This window comes from Zingiber officinale, chromosome 3B (genome assembly GCF_018446385.1).
Source record: "Zingiber officinale cultivar Zhangliang chromosome 3B, Zo_v1.1, whole genome shotgun sequence".
In the NCBI taxonomy this organism is placed as follows: domain Eukaryota; kingdom Viridiplantae; phylum Streptophyta; class Magnoliopsida; order Zingiberales; family Zingiberaceae; genus Zingiber; species Zingiber officinale.
This window is the reverse complement of record NC_055991.1, coordinates 7,725,710-7,744,188: the sequence shown is the minus strand read 5'-3', so window position 1 is coordinate 7,744,188 and position 18,479 is coordinate 7,725,710. Positions and strand designations below refer to the sequence as shown.

The 18,479-nt window shown below is 36.6% G+C and overlaps 3 protein-coding genes across 8 annotated transcripts; 1 reads left to right on the top strand and 2 right to left on the bottom strand.

Annotated features, from left to right (window-relative positions):
- Positions 1–15: 15 nt before the first annotated feature.
- LOC122055766 (4,5-DOPA dioxygenase extradiol-like) lies at positions 16–5,641 on the top strand. 5 transcript variants are annotated; one of them, XM_042617373.1, is made up of 5 exons: positions 16–287; positions 401–771; positions 905–1,078; positions 5,389–5,452; positions 5,545–5,607. In XM_042617373.1, exons 1-4 carry the CDS (start codon positions 60–62, stop codon positions 5,402–5,404), a joined length of 789 nt encoding a protein of 262 aa, XP_042473307.1. In that variant the 5' UTR covers positions 16–59; the 3' UTR covers positions 5,405–5,452; positions 5,545–5,607. The 5 variants fall into 5 exon arrangements, with proteins under 5 accessions (XP_042473307.1, XP_042473308.1, XP_042473309.1 ...); XM_042617374.1 differs by having other exon boundaries at positions 5,561–5,605; XM_042617375.1 differs by lacking the exon at positions 5,389–5,452 and having other exon boundaries at positions 5,561–5,641.
- On the bottom strand, positions 3,922–8,216 carry LOC122055765 (receptor protein-tyrosine kinase CEPR2-like). Of its 2 annotated transcripts, none has more exons than XM_042617371.1 (3): positions 7,852–8,216; positions 4,770–7,364; positions 3,922–4,271 (listed from the first exon to the last, which is right to left on the bottom strand). In XM_042617371.1, exons 2-3 carry the CDS (start codon positions 7,312–7,314, stop codon positions 3,922–3,924), a joined length of 2,895 nt encoding a protein of 964 aa, XP_042473305.1. In that variant the 5' UTR covers positions 7,315–7,364; positions 7,852–8,216. The 2 variants fall into 2 exon arrangements, with proteins under 2 accessions (XP_042473305.1, XP_042473304.1); XM_042617370.1 differs by having other exon boundaries at positions 4,770–7,373; positions 7,852–8,214.
- A 3,665-nt stretch (positions 8,217–11,881) lies between these two features.
- LOC122055764 (prohibitin-1, mitochondrial-like) lies at positions 11,882–17,260 on the bottom strand. The gene is made up of 6 exons (XM_042617369.1): positions 17,176–17,260; positions 16,891–17,089; positions 13,945–14,061; positions 12,830–13,000; positions 12,528–12,740; positions 11,882–12,379 (listed from the first exon to the last, which is right to left on the bottom strand). The coding sequence occupies exons 2-6, from the start codon at positions 17,065–17,067 to the stop codon at positions 12,179–12,181; spliced, it is 879 nt and encodes a 292-aa protein (XP_042473303.1). The 5' UTR covers positions 17,068–17,089; positions 17,176–17,260; the 3' UTR covers positions 11,882–12,178.
- Positions 17,261–18,479: the final 1,219 nt, after the last annotated feature.

Sequence of the window (18,479 nt, the reverse complement as noted above, 5' to 3'; positions counted from 1 at the left end):
ATTTTTTAATATTATAATCGACATCCGATCCCCTTTCTTTCATCCCTTTTCTCTATAGGATGGATACTTTCTTCTTGTCCCACGGATCGCCGATGCTCTCGGTCGACGAAAGCTTGCCGGCGAGGCATTTCTTCGAGTCTTGGAGGTCAAAGGTGCTTCCGGCGGCGCCCACGGCTATCCTCGTCGTCTCCGGACACTGGGAGACTGCTTCGCCCACCGTGAACGCCATCGACGGATCTAGCGACACCATCCATGACTTCTACAACTTCCCCAAACGCCTCTACGAGGTCTTCCCTTGCTCCTCTCTCTCTCTCTCTCTCTCGATCTCTTGTTTGTTGGATGCGTGCGGATTGCAAGGCCTTCCTCTGGCGATCGGATAACCGATACGATGTTGTGGCAGTTCAAGTACCCTGCGCCAGGCGCTCCCCACCTGGCAAGGAGAGTGAAGGAGCTGCTCCAGAATGCTGGTTTTGAGCATGTCAAAGAAGACAATGCACGTGGGCTCGACCATGGCGCATGGATACCACTGATGCTGATGTATCCCGAGGCCGACATTCCCGTTTGTCAGCTCTCAGTCCAGACACAGATGGATGTCACACACCACTTCAACATGGGCAAGGCATTGGCTCCTCTTAGGGATGAAGGCGTGCTCATAATCGGCTCCGGCAGCGCCACTCACAACTTGAGAATGCTAAGCAGGGAGAATGGCCCTGTTGCGCAATGGGCGTCCGACTTCGATACCTGGCTCAAGGAGGCGCTTCTCAGTGGTAGGTAGGTAAGGTGTTCGAAGAAAATACGGAATGAGTTTTTCATCACAAAAAATGTACGAGTTTCAAATTTGCCCATGATCTTAACTATTCTTAGTTACAGAGATCTCCATGTTTGTTCCTTTTGGTTTTGGTAGATACAATGAGGTGAACAATTACATGGAGAAGGCACCTAATGCTAGAATGGCACAGCCATGGCCGGACCACTTCTATCCATTGCATGTGGCCCTAGGAGCTGCAGGGGAAAGGGCAAAGGCTGACTTGATTCATCATAGCTGGTCAAATTCTAATCTTTCTTATGCCTCATACAGGTTTGTTGCTCCCAAATGACCTGAAATCACATGTATTTCATAATTATCTTACATGAAAGGCATTTTTCTTCTGTTGTGTGTTCTAGGGTCACATGCATGTTCCCTAATGCATCTTACACCTTTGCCATGTTTCATGTGTGTGTGTTGTAGTACTACTTCTGTTTCTTCCTGTTTGCATTGTTGATGTTGTAATCTGTTTCTAAACAATCAGTTGCTTAAAAATGTGTGATTATCCTAGATCATCTTAAATATGTGATTATCTTAAACATCGTTGTGCAGTTAATTTCTTTGATTGCAACGACTGAACCTCATGTGCACTTTAAAAGTGGCCGGATAGGTTTTTATTTTAATTTCTTTCCTTTTCTTTTAAAGTATATGAGATTGGTTCCATAGCAGAGGGGAAGGCAAGGATGAGTTATGGGGTTTAGGGTTTATATGAAGCTCAACGATGCTTTATAGTTATAGTTCATACTATAGATTAATGTAAGTATGGATTGTTGATGAGCAGCTAATGAGTTTATTTAGGCTTGTACAATTGCAAGAGAAAACAAAAATCTCAATTACAAGTTAGGGTGTTGTTCTCGTGTTTGTGCTTTAATTCATGTTAGAGGAAATATAGGAAAATAATAACACAAATAAAAGAATTCAATACTAATTAGGGATTTTTTACATGATTTGAACCTCCAATCTTACTTTTATTTGGTCGATCTATTGGGTGGATTGCGCCTGCAAACTTGCTCTGAAAACTTTTTTTGGATGAGATAGAAAAACCTCATGCAAGATATGTATCTTCTTACACGATGTAGAAATTTAAGTGCAAGTAGAAGATATTACTAGATTGTAAAAGAAGCTAGATAATTTTTGAGCGAAGTTAAAAAGTTCAATTGACTGTCTAGATTTTGGAAAATTAACAGTTGCTTGTTATTTATCAATAGTTCAAACGACTCAACCCAGATGCCTACTTGACTCAAATCTTATTTAATCGACTACACTTCTTGCATAGTTGACTCAAACCCAATAGGGATCATTTTTCTCTCAGGCAATGAGTTTGTGGTTGATTCAGCAATGACTTAACATTCCACTCGACTAAAACAACAACCGTTTGAATCAATCTGCCCTATGAGATCAATTTTGGTCATTGATAACAACTAGAAACTCATGGTTTTACGTTAAGGCTCCCTTGGATGATGTTGCCAAAAACACATTGATACGATGATGAAGAGGGGCCCCACCAAAGATGGATCATATTGGAAGAGCGGCTGACGTGGAAGGCAAAATCAAAACAGTCAAAGGCCAAGGACCATAGATTAGGCGAAGTTGTCCGAACAGATATTCAAGTTAAGTTGGCCGAACGTGCCTCCAATGTTGATCAAACTGTTCGAACAACCATCCTCTGAAAACTTGCGATTGGAGTTAAGAGACAAACAGTAAATCGCCCGACCCACCGTCCTTGCTGATCGGACGACATGTCCAGTCAAACAAAACTCAAAAGGTAGCCCTCCGACAATAGGAAAGCCAAGTGAAGGAAAGGCTGATAGCTCTGTTCACTACGATTGAACTGGGATGTCCCTGCCGAGCAACCTCCGGTCAACATATAGTGGGACCCGCCAACATATCTCATTGTACTTTTTTAGAAGTTTGTGCCTCTGACAATAGAGCATGTTCAACATACAAATTGTACTTTGGAAACTTCTAGCCTATCACATCAGAGATTTGCGTGCCCGTTTAAGGAAAGGTGTTAGGGATATTTTTTTGATTTATCTTTTCCTTGGACACTGGGAAAATGTGCATGCACTTTGGGATGTGTGCACAGACACTACAATGACACTATATAAGGGGGTCTCCATCCACAGACGGAGGTATGCGATGTTTCATTGTTCTACATACTTTTTGTTACTGTTCACTGCTACTATTCCATTCGACCGAGTTGACTTGAGCGTCAGAAGGCCAACGCCGGAGACCCCTTCCCGATCCGGCACTAATGCTTCCGGTTTTGCAGGACAACAAGTCTTCTTCTGGTCAACATCAGAGCCACCGCGAAGTCTTCTTCTAGTCAACACCAGAGCCACATTCCTAGCCTGCAATTTTCTACAAGATCACACATGAGCACCAAAATTACAATATCACATAATTCTCACTTTGCTTACTATCTTTCAGGACTTCACCAACTTTTGCCCAAGACTTTATGGTATCAGGCAGGTCTTCCACATAGCTAAAGGCCGCACTTACAGACAATACTTTCTTTGTTTACCCAAAAGCATAGCTTTCAAGACTTTCAATGCTCAAAAGCCTCATCTCTAGGATTTTTGGTCCGTTAGATGCTCGATAACATCATTTATTGAACTCTATGTACAACTTGCCAATTGTCTACAAACTTAATGCATAGAAATCAATAACACAGATAAACCAAACTTAAACCCTTTTGTCACACGTTAAAACATCTTGGTCGAACCTAACTACTTGGGCACGATCGCCCCAATTTCCCAATAATTTCAACATTAATTAGTATTAGTTCCTTTATAGCAAATTTAATTGGCTAACTAAATTCCTGCTTTAAATACTTTCAGAATGGTATGATATGATAAGACAATTAGGGTACATGAAGTTCTTGAACATCTAAGTTCATTACATTTATTTATATAGAATAACAATTAAGAAAATTTCAGAAGTTCTACATGGAACTGAAATGGGACCTAACTATCATAGACTTCAAATCCAGTCCCATAATTTTATTTTATTTTCATTAAGCTAAACTTAAGGCTACCTGACGAGATCCTTTTCTCACATTGCCATAGATGTCATTGAAGATCTAAGCAAAAACACAAGGACTGCCGAATAAAAGGCTAGCAGTTCTTGCTGGAGTCCTTTGCACCTGCGGCGGCTGAGCTAGGATCTGCATTGATAAGCATGTTAACCACCTCTCTCATTGTAGGGCGAGGAGATGGTAGCTTGTTGGTGCAGAGAATCGCAATTTTGAGCACCTTCCCCATACCCTCTTCTGCAAAAATTGACATCCTGGGATCATAGATTTCAGCGAGATTTTGATTATCAATATGGAAGGAGACCCAGGAGACGATGTCTTCTCCTCCAAAGTGAGGATCATTAGGACTGTGGCCGGTGATCAATTCCAACAGAACTACTCCAAAGCTATATATGTCGCTCTTCTTGGTTGCCTTAGGAGAATATGCTAGTTCTAAGGGTAAAAAGATGCAATTTCAGATGTGGATTTATATCTGAAGAAAAATATGTGCAATGAAACTGATTACTGAAAGTATCCACTACCCATTGTTATTGTGTGCTTTCTATACTATGTAACATGCTGACTACAATAACTGTCTTTGTTTTTTCAATCAAATATATCCTTTAAGAGGAAAAATATAACGAATAATGTTCTGAATGAAACAAACTCAATCTCAGTAGTAGATCTAGTAAAAACTTCATTTGGAATAATCACAAACCACAGTACAGTAGCTATCTAGTAGTAGTAGCAGACTAGCAGTAGAATGAACTAAAGAAACCAAAATCATGCTCGGTACTGACGGACCACCTAAATCCTTTGTGTGTGTGGGTGGTGGGTGTGTGACAATTTCACGATTTCATGTGGAAAAGGACTGCTAATGACTGAGTTCAAATAAAGAGAGCAAGAAAAAAAGGGAGGAAAAATGGCTAAGCATATGCTTTGAACACATACCTGGAGCTATATAGCCATGCGTACCAGCGAAGCAACTTGAATATGAGCCTTCGGCAAACTTGGCGATCCCAAAATCTGCAATCTTTGCTTCATATTCTTCGTTTAGAAGTATGTTTGATGATTTTATGTCTCTGTGAATAATCGCTGGAGAATAGTCGTGGTGAAGATACATGATACCCTTGGCTGCCCCCAGTGCAATCTTGTACCGCTTGCTCCAATCCAACTCTGACTGCCCACCTTTGATCTGCCTGTGCAGAGCCTGGTAGAGATTTCCATTTGTCATATACTCGAAGATCAAGTAATTTGAACCCTTTCCAGTCAAGCAGGCATACAGTTTCAGTATGTTCCTGTGCCTGATCAGCCCCATGATATCCATTTCAGCTGTCAAAATTTTTGCACCAACCGTCTTCCATAGTTTCTTCACAGCAACAGAACCTCGGTTCTTGTTCAAATCTAGGCGATAAACTTTACCTGTACCTCCACATGCAATCAAATTTTCTTCATCCAAGTTTGCTATCTCTTCTGGGTCTAATTCTGTAGTGTGGAATGATTCGAGCATCCATTCTGAACCCTTTTCTTTTCCTTCTTCCATATCTCTTATTCTGTGCTTCTCTTCAAGTTTGAAGCTTTGGTAGCTCGCAAAGGCTAAGCCAGGAAGAAGAACAACCATCACCAATAATACGGTGAGCATGACAACTATTCGCTTGCTCATTTTACCCTTTTGGCTTTGGCTCATACTACAAATGCTCAGATTCTTATACCTCTCATCTTCCAGAGTCTTGTCTATGCAGAGACCCTGATTCCTGACAAATGCTTCATCTCCAGCAATCAGAAGAAGATCAGATGGAATTCTTCCTGATAGCTGGTTATCTGATAAATCAAGAGAACTCAGCTTCAGGGTTAGTAAACCACTAGGGATTGGGCCTGTGATAAAGTTTTTCGAAAGATTAAGTGAATTCAGCGAAGAGAGCAAAGCTAGTGCTTCTGGAATGTTGCCACTTAGCGAGTTTTGTGCAAGATTGAGATCTACCAAGCTATCACACTGTCCAAGTTCTGATGGTATTCTTCCTGTAAATGCATTGCCTTCCAAATGCAGAGATGACAATTGCTTCAGATTTCCTAATTGAGAGGGTAACTCACCAGAAAATGAATTATTAAAAGCAAATAGCTTTTGTAGCTGGGAAAGATTTCCAAACTCTGCTGGAAGTTGCCCAGAAAACTTGTTATTCTGCACATACAACTGAGTTAAATTAGCTGTCATGCCTATGTCAGGAGGTATCCCTCCGATGAAGTTATTGTCAGCTATATCGATGATCATGGCAGACGGCAGTCCCCACAGTCCATCTGGAACTGTCCCTGTGAAGATGTTTTGACTGATTCTGAACCTCAACAAAGTTTTGCACTCAGCATATGATCCAGGAAACTCACCTGAGAAATTATTGTTAAGAGCAAGCAAGTATTCCAACTTCTTGTTTTGGCACAAAAACCTCGGGAAGTTACCAGAGAAGTTGTTCTCTGAAATATCTATTTTGTTGAGAGGAGCAAACTGTCCAAGGTTGACTGGAAAGTCTCCAGAAAAGTTATTCTTGTAGATAGAGAATGACACAAGAAACTCCAAGTCTCCAAATCCTCGAGGGAGTTCACCCCAGAAACCATTTGTGTATACATGGAAGACTGTTAACTTCTTCAGGTTACCCATCGCAGGAGGAAACTCCCCTGTAAACCGATTACGTGAGATGTCAAATTCGCGTAGCAGAGTGAGATTGGCAAGCTCAGGTGGGATTTCTCCGGTTAAATTGTTCTGGTAGAGCTCGATCTTGAAAATATTGCTTAAATTGGAGATAGCTGGTGATATATTCCCTGAGATCTGGTTGCGGGAGAAATCCAATGTTCCTAGTGATGTCAATTCATAGATAGAGGCTGGAATTTCCCCTTGAAGATTGCATTGACTCAAGAAAAGCCATGTTAAGTTCTTCAAGTAGCCAATATTTTCCGGTATCTGTCCAGCATCAAAGTTGTTCTCCGCCAGGCCAAGCTGAACTAAGTCTGGCATTTTGCCGACCCATGAAGGGAACTTTCCGGTGAAGCCATTAGCTGACACATCAAGAACTTGTAGGTTCTGCAGAGATGAAAGATCAGGCATATAGCCACCGAAATTATTTGTAGAGAGATTGAGAAAGCTGAGGTTTGAACAATTGGCTAAAGTAGAAGGGACAGTGCCTGAGAGATTGTTTCCTCCAAGATCAAGAGTGGTTAGGTTGAGCAAAAGAGAGATTGATGGCGAAAGCTTGCCTGATAAAGAGATGTTTCGGAGGGAGATGCCAACTACTTGGCCAGAATCAATGTCACAGTGTACACCAGCAAACTCGCAGGGAGATTGGGAGGAATTCCAGCTCTCAAGAACACCCAGAGGATCTTCCAACTGATTTTTTATTTCAAGAAGCACAGTGGTCTCGAATGTTATCGAATAAGAATAAGAGATCCGAGCAACAAAAAGGAAAATAAGAGCAGTGAAGAAAAGGGTGTGAAGGGAGGATTTCAGCATTGAGAATGTTGATGAGATGAGAATTTCTGTAAGAAATACAAGTCCCGCACCTGAAAATTCTACACAAAAACTGACGACTAGTTAGAAAAGTTAATATATCTAATATGATTTTTATCTCCTGAATAATTTAACAGAAGATTAGAGATTATTATTATATTTGAATTTAGCTTGTGGAACTAAGAGATTGAGACATTGAGTGCTACTCATTACATAAATTGCAGAACTGGAAGGAAGAAATGATCCAAAGCGCAAGGAATTTATTGCTTCTAATTCATTTTAATCTCTTTTCCATCTCACAAAATAAATAATGACACATTTGGGCACAGAATTCCTTCCCTTCTCCCTAAATCATTCTTTGTTTTTTTTTCTTAAAAATTGTTTTCTGTTAAATCGAAGATTTTTTAAAAAAATTAACTGAATCAGAAATGAAATCATCCACGAAGGAAACGGAAAATACAACAAGCAAAGAAAAAGTGCAAAAAAAAAAAAAAAAAAAAGGAGAAGATCTAAAGAAAGAAAAGGGCGAGGATTTGTTACCAGGGAAGAAGATCAGTGAGACGAGAAGCTTTAGGATTTGTCAGAATGGCTGCTGCGACCGTGAAGGAGAACATGAAGAGAGAGCAGCGGAGTGGGGCCGGCATTTGAGGGCATATACGTGGGGATCCTTCCGAGCAAGGGATGACGCCGACTGGTGGTGTGATTGATGTGTCCGCTTGTGCTCCATTAATGGCTTCGCCTACGGATCCAGTGCCCCATGCTGCTGTTGAGTCTGCCGTCACTTGGTCTCGTCAAGGATGTCGGTAGGGTTACGGCGGACGCCATGGGCGATGGCTTCCAGCTCGCAACGGACGGTGGGCGAGTGGCAGATGGAAACTCCGGCCGTGAAAATTAAATGGCGATGACATGCGTAAGCAAAAACAGGTTGAAACCAAGTGGGACCCTCGACGTTTCCACGCAGTTTTAAAATGACCGATATACCGCCAAATGCCAGATTTAAAAAAAAAAAATAATGTGATAAGCTGCTTGTTTATAAAAATAAGTTAATTTTAAAAAATTTAATATTTTTTTAGTAACAAATTCACAAAATTTACTGACATAATTGTTCATATAATATAAAAAATTTAATCATTCTCAAAGGTTTGATAATCTTACCTTCTTATTGATTTATCTATTAAATTCAGAACACCATTTATATACACAGTCGATCTCCAAATGTTTGTCTAATTTAAAATTGGAATCTTAATTCTCTTACACGTGCAGTGGAGTCTCAACCCTTCTTGAGGCGTTAGGTAGAAAAAAAAATAAGATGTTAATATTTTTCAAAAATAAATATTATTAGAGACGTTTAATTTTATTAATTATAGTAAAAAATAGAAGTTGTCTTATAGTAAAAAATAGAAGTTGCCACCTTAGCAGCTTAACACATCAATCTTAGGATCATCTATGAGGAAGTAAATCAGGAAATAGTTGAGTGGAAGAGCATTTTTCTTGGCTTTATTGAGATTCAACCCCTTGCCCATTGTGCATTAGCCAACTCAACCATCTCCCGGATGACATTTAATTTTATTAGTAAAATTTAAAAAATATTTTCATATATTACCAATATAATTTATATAATTGGAAGTAGTGACAAACTATGCCTTGTATTAATAATATTTTCTTGGGTCAAACTTCACTTCTTTATTAGTAAAATTTTAAAAATAAAAAATATTTATATTAACTAATTTGAAAATGAGTAATAAATTATTATAATATTATTAACATGCATTTTAATTGTTATTTAAAAAAAATATCAATCAATTTTAATTTGAGAAAAGAAAGTCTTGACACAACAATAAAATTATTATATGTATAAAAATATATTCGAGTACTAGATATAATCATTACATAAAATAAAATCTTTCTTGAAATTTTGTATTGGAGGAGCTTCATAAATTAAATTATTTTTTTATTAATTTTAACTTTGATAAATTATTAAGAAAATTTATTTAACCAAAATTAATTAACTAATAAACATCAACGGCAAATTATTAAAAAATTGAAAAAAATAAAATTTTTAAAAAATGGATAACGAAGGAGTAGATAGAAAAAATAATAATAGTGTAATATTAAATTTTTATTAAAAAATATCAATTAAATATAACTTATAAATATTTTTAATTTATTAATAAAATTTAATTTTGATTAGTAAATTAAATTTTATCAGTAAAAAGTTAAAAATTACTAATTAAATTTTAACAAAAATAGAAATAAATTATTAACCAAATCTAATTTTAATGGTAAGAAATTAAAATTATCAATTAAATTTAACCAGAGTAAAAAAATAAAAACCATCTAAACTTTAATCTATTAAAAATAAAAAATTATTAATTATTGATTAAATCTAAAAATTTAAAATTATTGACTCAATATAATTTGACTAGTAAAAAATTAAAATTATCAATTAAAATAAATTTCGACTAAATTTAATTTAGTCATAATTTTAAATATTTAAAAAATTATATTTAAATATATATTTTTAAATTATATATATATATATATATATATATATAATCTGATGGACCCAATATAATAGTGGTCCTAGGCATAGACCTTAATGACCTATACTTTGAGTCGGCCAATGTAAGGACAAGATGATATTATTAATTTCTTTGATAATTTAAATATTTAATTTTTATTATTCAACTAATTTTTAAGTGATCAATTTGACCTTATAATTTTTTTTCACAAACCATTAGTGTAAATCAGAAAATACAGATGAATCTTTATCCACGATCCAGCATCATCAATTATTCAAACTCCTAAATATAATGTACTTTGCGTGAAATTTAAACCGTCATTATTCAAAGAACTAGTCCCACCTCTTCCGTATCATGCCAGGGCAGTATGATATTTTTTAAATTTTTTATATCTTATTGAGATGATAAGTGTTTTTTTTAATGACACTATTTTTAAATATTTTTTCCTCGATGTGGTTTATTTATTAAATTATTTATCACGTTGTTACTTTCCTTTTAATTATTTTGTCCCATTCATATTAAATTGCTTTGGCCTTGTATTATCCTCCACTCTCATCGATAACAATCAATCTAAAGCTTAACTACATGATCAAGCCTAAATTAATGAACTTGATAGACTATTATTCCACCGTAATATAATAATAATATATAACTCTATCATTACCGAAGGGGGGCAATCACATCACAATGAACAATCAAGGTTGATTTGAGCCCCACTTCATAAATGCATCCAATAAAAGATAGGAGAAAAATGTGATTAATGCTAAACATGACAGGACACTTTAAAACGACCACTCCGACAAGTTGTAAATAAGGCACCAGGTTCATGGAATAGTGAAGAGAAACAAAATCATGAGATGTGTGGATTGAGTAGTTTAGAAACTTAGCACCACTGATTTAAATCTGAGCAGTGAAACATGACACCGCCAAACAATTGGCTCACAGTGATCTTTCAAAGAAGTTATAAAACACAAAACTTGAGGAAGATGAGTGCTTGAGATGACAGATGTTTGAGATAGAGCACAAATATAATGTTAATTGGATTTGGCAAAGTGCAAAAGGAAACTATTTGAAGATCAAAAGTTCTTTAGCAACTGCTATAAGTTGGAAGAGTATTTTGTACCGTAGTGAAGTGTAAGCTTCCAATTCATCACCACACAACTTGCTAGATGTAGTTTCAACTTCCACTGTCATCGATGGAGTTTCTTCAACTCATATAATGGTAAACATGGCTTGACTGGCTTCTTTGGCTCCCTTGGTCACACTGCTACCTACCTGCGAACTGCACACAAAAGCATAGGTGTTCAATAATTGCTAGAATTTCAAATAACAACTGGAAATGAAGTGATAGATTGTAATGATAAATATATTGTTCTCAAGTGTCACTTGAACTTTAGTAACTTTTTCATGCTCATTCTCAGAATCCTGATCGTAGCGCTCAAGTTTAACCTGAGCAAGTCCTATATGTCGCTGAACAATGCTAAACTCTTCAATTATCCTTTGCACTATTAGCTAGTAAGTAAAGAGACAAATCAGGTATGTTAAAATAAATCCTACCAGAAAATGCAAGAATGCATTTAACTCGAATCCTCACGAAAACCAATGGAGATGAAGGAGAAGTAGATACCTTACCACAGTTTTGATTGCTGCTGAGGTGTAGAGAGGAATCGTCGATTATCCCCATTGAGGTTTTGGATCATCCTCAACTATATAGCAGTCAACAAAGCAGAACCAATGAGCAGGTTTGTTGATTGAATATAGTAAAACCCTAATTGCAATCCAGAGGGAATCAAGCAAAAGGAGTTAGTAGAATTCAGTCCCCGGGTCCCTGCTTCTGTAAAAGAACAACCATGTACAAATCAAAGGCTCACAATTGTATATGAGAAATTGGCACTGCAACCTTCAAATGCCAATTTTAAACACATTCCAATTTTCCTTCCAAATCAAATTAAATCCAAAATAATTTCAAACAAAATCTACTCATTAATCTTCATGGATTTTGAGCCACCCCCTTCTGTCAAGCAATCAAATAGAACGAATACAAAAGGTACAGCTAAGCTGATTCAATCACCATTGATAACTAATCAAACTTACATCTCAGAGGAAGAAGCATAGTCAAACTAAAAGTGCATCATTAAACGTCTTGCATAAGTTCTAGAGGATATATCTAGGAGAGGATCTATGGACCCCAACCTGATACAAACTGAATATTTCTCAAAGTTAAAAAATTGGAATCCTCATCAAACGAGAATGCCAAATTTTGAGAATTATGAAAAAAGCAAATTGATCACTTCAAGAGACAACCGCCTATAGTTCAAGATGGACTAAATCCAGAAAATCACATTTTACTTCTTCGTCTTGTCTGAGCCTTCAAAGTTCAGATCATGAAGGTTTAGCAGCAATTCGTCTGATTGCAAGAAGACTCGGTTTGCTGAATTTGAAATTGTGTGAGCTATTTCCCGTGCAGCCTCGATCTGTCTTAGAGCAAGAAATGCAGGATTGTTTGCAATCGCTTGGCCAATAAGCTGGGCACTCGTAGCCTCACCCTGTTGGAAAAACAAAAGACAAAATGATCCAAGTAAATCATTAAAATCTCCATTTATCTTAGAGGCAAAATACGGAAAATAAATTGGGGGGAAGTGAGTCTGCAAATAAACATTCTATGTGCTCAATTTAGTATATGATATTGGACACCTGGGCTCTGATAATAGCACTTTTTTTATCTTGCTCAGCCTTTTCAACGATGAATTTCGCTCGCTCTGCTTCCTGCGCAGCAACTTGCTTAGCTTCAATTGCACTAGTGAATTCCTTGCCAAAGCTCAAGCTCGTGATTGACACATCATCCAAAGCAATGTTGAAGTTTCTGGCCCTTTCAGTCAAAATCTTTCGTATTTCTCGACTGACCGCCTATAGTACAACCAGATACCCATTAAGATCACACGGAAGAGAAATAAACCTACAAGCATTGAATCAAAAGTAAAGAACAATGATTAAACCTCTCTTTGTGTGATCAGTTGGCTAGCATTGTATTGTGCAACCACAGCCTTCAGTGTTTCATGAATAATTGAAGGAAGGACCCTTTCATTGAAGTTCTCTCCGAGAGTTCGGTAGATGGTCGGAAGCTGGTCAGGTAGAGGTCTAGTAAGAACCCTCAGGCCGATTTTAACCTGACCAAACAAGCTTCAAACAGTTAAAAACTAATAGGGTGGCAAATAATCAAATCTAGATGGAGAATACCATGGCACTCGGTTGATGACTACAAGTGTTCAATGAAAGCCAGCTGGTTTACATGTATATTACAAAATTGTACAACAAACAACAGAAAGCCAGAATATTTGACCAACTATAGATCTCCTATACAAGGTTTAAAATAACATGATCTGCAGACAACTAAAAAGAAAAGTTGTTTCAAAAATCATAAATGGATGTAAAAAAGTTTGATATACATAATGGCTTCAGAGAAATAATTTTGTTTCCTCTATCCTCTTTCTTTCCCTAGGTGTTTCCTAACTTGGAACAAAAGCAGAAGGAAAACTTAATTCAAAGTTTGGTTTTTAAAAATCATTAAGAGAACATAAACCAAAAATAGCTTTGGAACAAAAATAACATTGAGAAAACATGCATCAAAAATAGCATTTAAACAAAAATAACATTAAGAAAACAAAATTAAAAAGAACTTCGAAACAAAAAAAATTTGGGAATTAGATTTGAGCTCCATGGCCTGTGGATTGTGTCTTTTCCACCCAAATCAAGAGAAAACACATTTGGGCAAAACTAGGGAAAGCTTTCCTTGTTCTTTTCCTTCCTTCTCTCTGCTCCTACCAAAGGAAACAGAGGGAGAGAACTGCTTGGGGAAACCTTTCTACTATTTTGTTTCTGTTGGAATTTCCTTCCCTCATAGATTCAAATTCAGATTATAAAGAGAAAGAATATCATCTATTAAACAAAAAAAAAATTTAAAAAAAACTACCAACCTGGTAGGCGTATCATGACTAACAATGAAAATTAAATACAATGGATAAAGGCAGAGCAAAGTGAGTATTTTCACCACAACTCACAAGGGAAGACATAAAAAACATTGTAGATAGTAACATTGCTGGAAAAGGAGTACCATTTGAAGGTCGCGACTTCCAGAAGTACTCTCTACTAGATTAGGACGAGCACGAACATCGTAGATGATAGGCCTTTCAAACCATGGAATCATCAAATGTGTTCCTTCAGGGTAGACCTGTATACAAGATCGTCATTGTTTTGCATTACAAACTACAAACATATGATGAAGATTATATTGAAGATGTGCAAACTATAGAACAAAACTAACTACAGATAAGCTTCGTGTTAAATAACATTTAAAGCAATATATAAAATAGTAGAAAACACCAGCATTACAGGAAATGATCAAAAAATCTTAGGACACTTTTCTGAGGTTTTGAGCCATTTACAGCATTTACATTCACTATGGGGCAAGTTCAATTTCCTGAAAGTTCTCTGGTTAAGTGATTTGGACTCCTCTTAAACCTAATTACTACACCCAACTTCAAATAGATTAGCATAGATGATCTACATATCCAGGAGGTCTGCTAGTGAGCAAGAGATAAAAGCTTATAAACAAATCATATACTCCTATGAAAGTCACTCAGACTCTGTGAAGCTCCCTTTCATTTCCTGAATATGATTTTAAGGTGAATCAATTGTGCATCTGTTGATGATTCATACTTTCCAGTCATAAAGGGAAAAAAATGAAATGAACATGGGAAAAACAATATCTTCTGTCCTAAGACAAAAAATACTGAATACTTCATTAATATTTTTTAGATTGAAAAAACTTGAGCAATTTGGCCATTTGATTTTTTATTCAACTTGATTTGACCCATTGATCACCTGAGATCACAATGTCTTATATTAAAAATTATATAATTTTTTTTAAAAAAATGGGCATAGAGTAAAATCTACAACAAAAACAGTTTTAAAAAACAGTTGATGTTGGGTCATGTTTAGTCCCAAATTATATGAGAGACGAATAAAGTTAAATCAAACAGAAAAATGAAATTCATAGATTATTCATACATGAATAATTCTATATACATAAAAAGAATATAAATTGGACCATCCTAGTTTTTAACCCACATGTAGTGAGCCATGCTTCATCAATTTGTGTCATAGTTGTAAGTACCCCGTGATGGTTTTAATGTGATCAACGAAGTAAAATTAGGTCCTGTTGGTATGTAACCCCTGTGTCTAAGTGTGTAGGAACTTAAGAGCACAGGAAGTCGAGCGAAAGACGCAGCTAGCGAAAATGACAGCACGGGAGAGAGCTGACAGGCTCGATGCGTCCGAGGTACGAGGTGTTGCAGGAGAGTGGCGGACGAGAAGGAGGCACACGGCGTTTTCGAGGGAGGAGAAGTCGGAGCGGAAGACTGCTCGAAGGCCGGAAGTTAGGTTCGGGTGAGCTCTATTCCGGATGGCCGAGATCACCTAAGCGGAGCCAAAGCCGGAGCGGAAGACCATGACCCAAGCGAGCGGAACCGGAGTTGAAACCCGGACCAAACAAGTTAACATAAGGTTAACTTTGGTTCGGGCGTCCAGAACCCTTCCAGACGCTCGGAGCAGGTTTTTATCCGGAACACGATATGACGCGTTCCGTTGCGACGGAGATAAAAGTTTATCCCTCTCAGGTGCCTGGAACCCTTCCAGACGCTCCGACCAAGTTTATAAATGCAGCCCTGGTCCTAAAAGCTAAAAGAGAACACTTGTAATCATTTCTTTTTCGATTTAGCTTTGTAATTGAGTGCTTCAACTGTTGTAAGAGGCTTCTCCGCCTACGCCTAAAGGAGAATTTGATTAGTGCTTCAAAGTCTTGATTAACAACCTTCCCAGTTGTAACCAAGTAAAAATCATAGCCTCTTCTTTTTTTTAATTAGTCTCTTATTTTTTTATGCAAGTGTTAGATTTATTAAAACTATAAAAGTTCGAGAAAGGTTTTTTTTGTTTTTATTGTGCAGGCTATTCACCCTCCTCTAGCCGGTCGCCAAAGGGACCAACAATAGTATCTATTATAGACCACCAAATCAATAAACATCAAAATGCAAATTTGCTAATTTCTATGAACAATCAAAACATGACAAATAAGTTATTTTCTCTAAAGAATTGTCTAATCTTGACAAAATTCCTGTTAAGTATTTATACAAACAGTTTCACAAAACTTATGACAAACATGAACTTTCAAGTTTAACATGTGAGATATTTTCTGACCTAAGAAGCAAAAAAAAAAAAAACAAATTAAAGGATTGTTAAAAACAACATTTTGCCCACAGCAAGCGTGTATATTAATAAGGAATAAAATAGCAAACATATAGTTGAATAGCTAAATGAATTGGAAGAAGATAGTATAATTTTGAGAAAAAAGGGATAGTAAATGGGAAAAAAAACTCTGTTGCATTGGTTAATATTTCAAACTTGATGCAAAAATATTCCGATATATTAATTATTTGATGCAAAAGTAGCACTGCAGAATAATATACTACTATTAATATTTCATGTTTTTTTTACGTTGTCGATGCAAATCGATGCCAAAGAAGTGTCACAGACTAAAAATATTATATCAGTCATACAGATTGCATAAAATAATATCAAGAAATCGGTTGCAGTTGCATCTCATACGGACATACATGTACACTACTATTCTGTACTTATGTTCTCAATAAACACTAGCTGCTAAATGGGATATTCAAAAGGATAGCTTTGTTAGCGCTTCTATCTTCATTCTGTGTTGTGTCTGCAGATCTTAAATCAAACCCACTTTGACGTTGCTCATTGATGTAGAAAGATAGACGAACACTTTTTGAAAGTATTGCGTATATACAGAAACCCTAATGCACGTTTGCCTGTAAGAAATGCACGAGAAACAAAAACGAATAAAGTAAAAAAAAACTAACTAGTGAGTCTCTCACAAGGATCCAACCACGAAACAAACTGAATACCAGACAATGTAAACGAAATCAGATAAAGGAAGTCACCGGATCAGAAGATGGATATCCTTCGAGATATCTAACAATACCTTATCCTTGATGCCTTGGATGCGATTGAAGACGATCGCCCGGTGACCGCCCTCGACATTGTAGAGGCTATTGACAGCAGCATAGACGACGGTAGTGCCGATGACAGCGATCTTCACTAGAGTCCCGTATGCCCCTGCTCCGGGAACGTTAGGGACCTTTACTTTCCTAAAGTTCATGGTATCCTCTCCTTGCCGAATCCTGAAACCACCAAAAGAAACACATCAAAACTTACAGATCAAGTCAAAAGATGAGGATCTGACCGGAAACGGCGAGTTTGAGAGGACCAGAAGCGGTGGCGGCGATTTGGGCGATGAAGAAGAGGTTTGGGGTTTGGAGCTTGGGTAGTGTGTACTCGACTTATATAGTGACCCGAGTCATTTTGCATATTTTTGACTTAACCACTCATTTTATTTTTTTATTAATTTTTTAGGAAAATTTATTTATCTCTGTATTTTTTGACTTTATTTTGCCATTCTAATCCCGTTCTAAAATAAAAGTACTAGGCGATAAGCAAGCGATCATCTGCTGTGCCTAGGGGGCTGGCTAGATGGAAATTTTTTTTCACCTCCAACTTCAAATACATAAATTGATTAGAAATATCTCTTCGGATGAGTCTGGTAGTTAACGTATGAAGTGTTAATATAATAAGATCTGAGATTTGAATTTCAGTAAAGCTGAGGTAAATACCTCCCTTATGTGCTAGTCACTATTTCAAAGGCTGGTAGTCGTCCATGATTTACCTCCTCCGTGTTGACCTTGAGATGAATTAGCGGGGGCGCTAGGGTGAACGTATTCACCTTTTGCTATAATAAACTGACCAGAAATAAAATATTAATTAAATTTTCAAATATTAATTTTTTTAATTTCAACATACAAATGAAAATAGTAATACAAAATAATTCATATAATTTTATATTTCTAATTCTTCATCTAATTCATCTATGTCTTTCTATAACACTTCTGTATATCGGATTCAAACTCAAAATCTATAACATCTTCCTTTTCTTCATCCGATACAAATTCTTCTTCATAAAGTTCTCTTACATCTTCAATATTTATCTCATCATCTTCATCTCTACCATCAATAATTCATCCTTATGTCATAGTTGCTTCACTGACAAGTAACATATCAACTCATTTTTCTTCTTGTCTTCTCTTTTTGTGTATGATCTTGACATTGAATTGAATATAGATTAAATTGTTCAACCTTCTAGTATCTAGTCTATTTCTTTTCTTTATATGGATCTACATTAAGAAAAATATTAATATTGAATACATATTTAGACATTTAGTAATTATTGATTAGTAGTTAGTGTCGGATCAAAAAGACATTAGAGGAAGGTGAATAGTATTCGTCGCTTTTTCAAAAATCGAGAGTACACAATAAAAAAGAAACACGAAAGTACAAACGCTAACATAAGTAATTTTTACTTAGTTCGAACTCTTTGATGACTTCTACTCCAAGGTCCGCACTTGTTGAGTGCTTTCGTTGGACAATCACTATCAATTCAAAAATGAGTTATAAAGATTTGATTACAAGAATTGGGAAATAAAATATTACTGACAATAAGAAAGAACAAAATTCTGT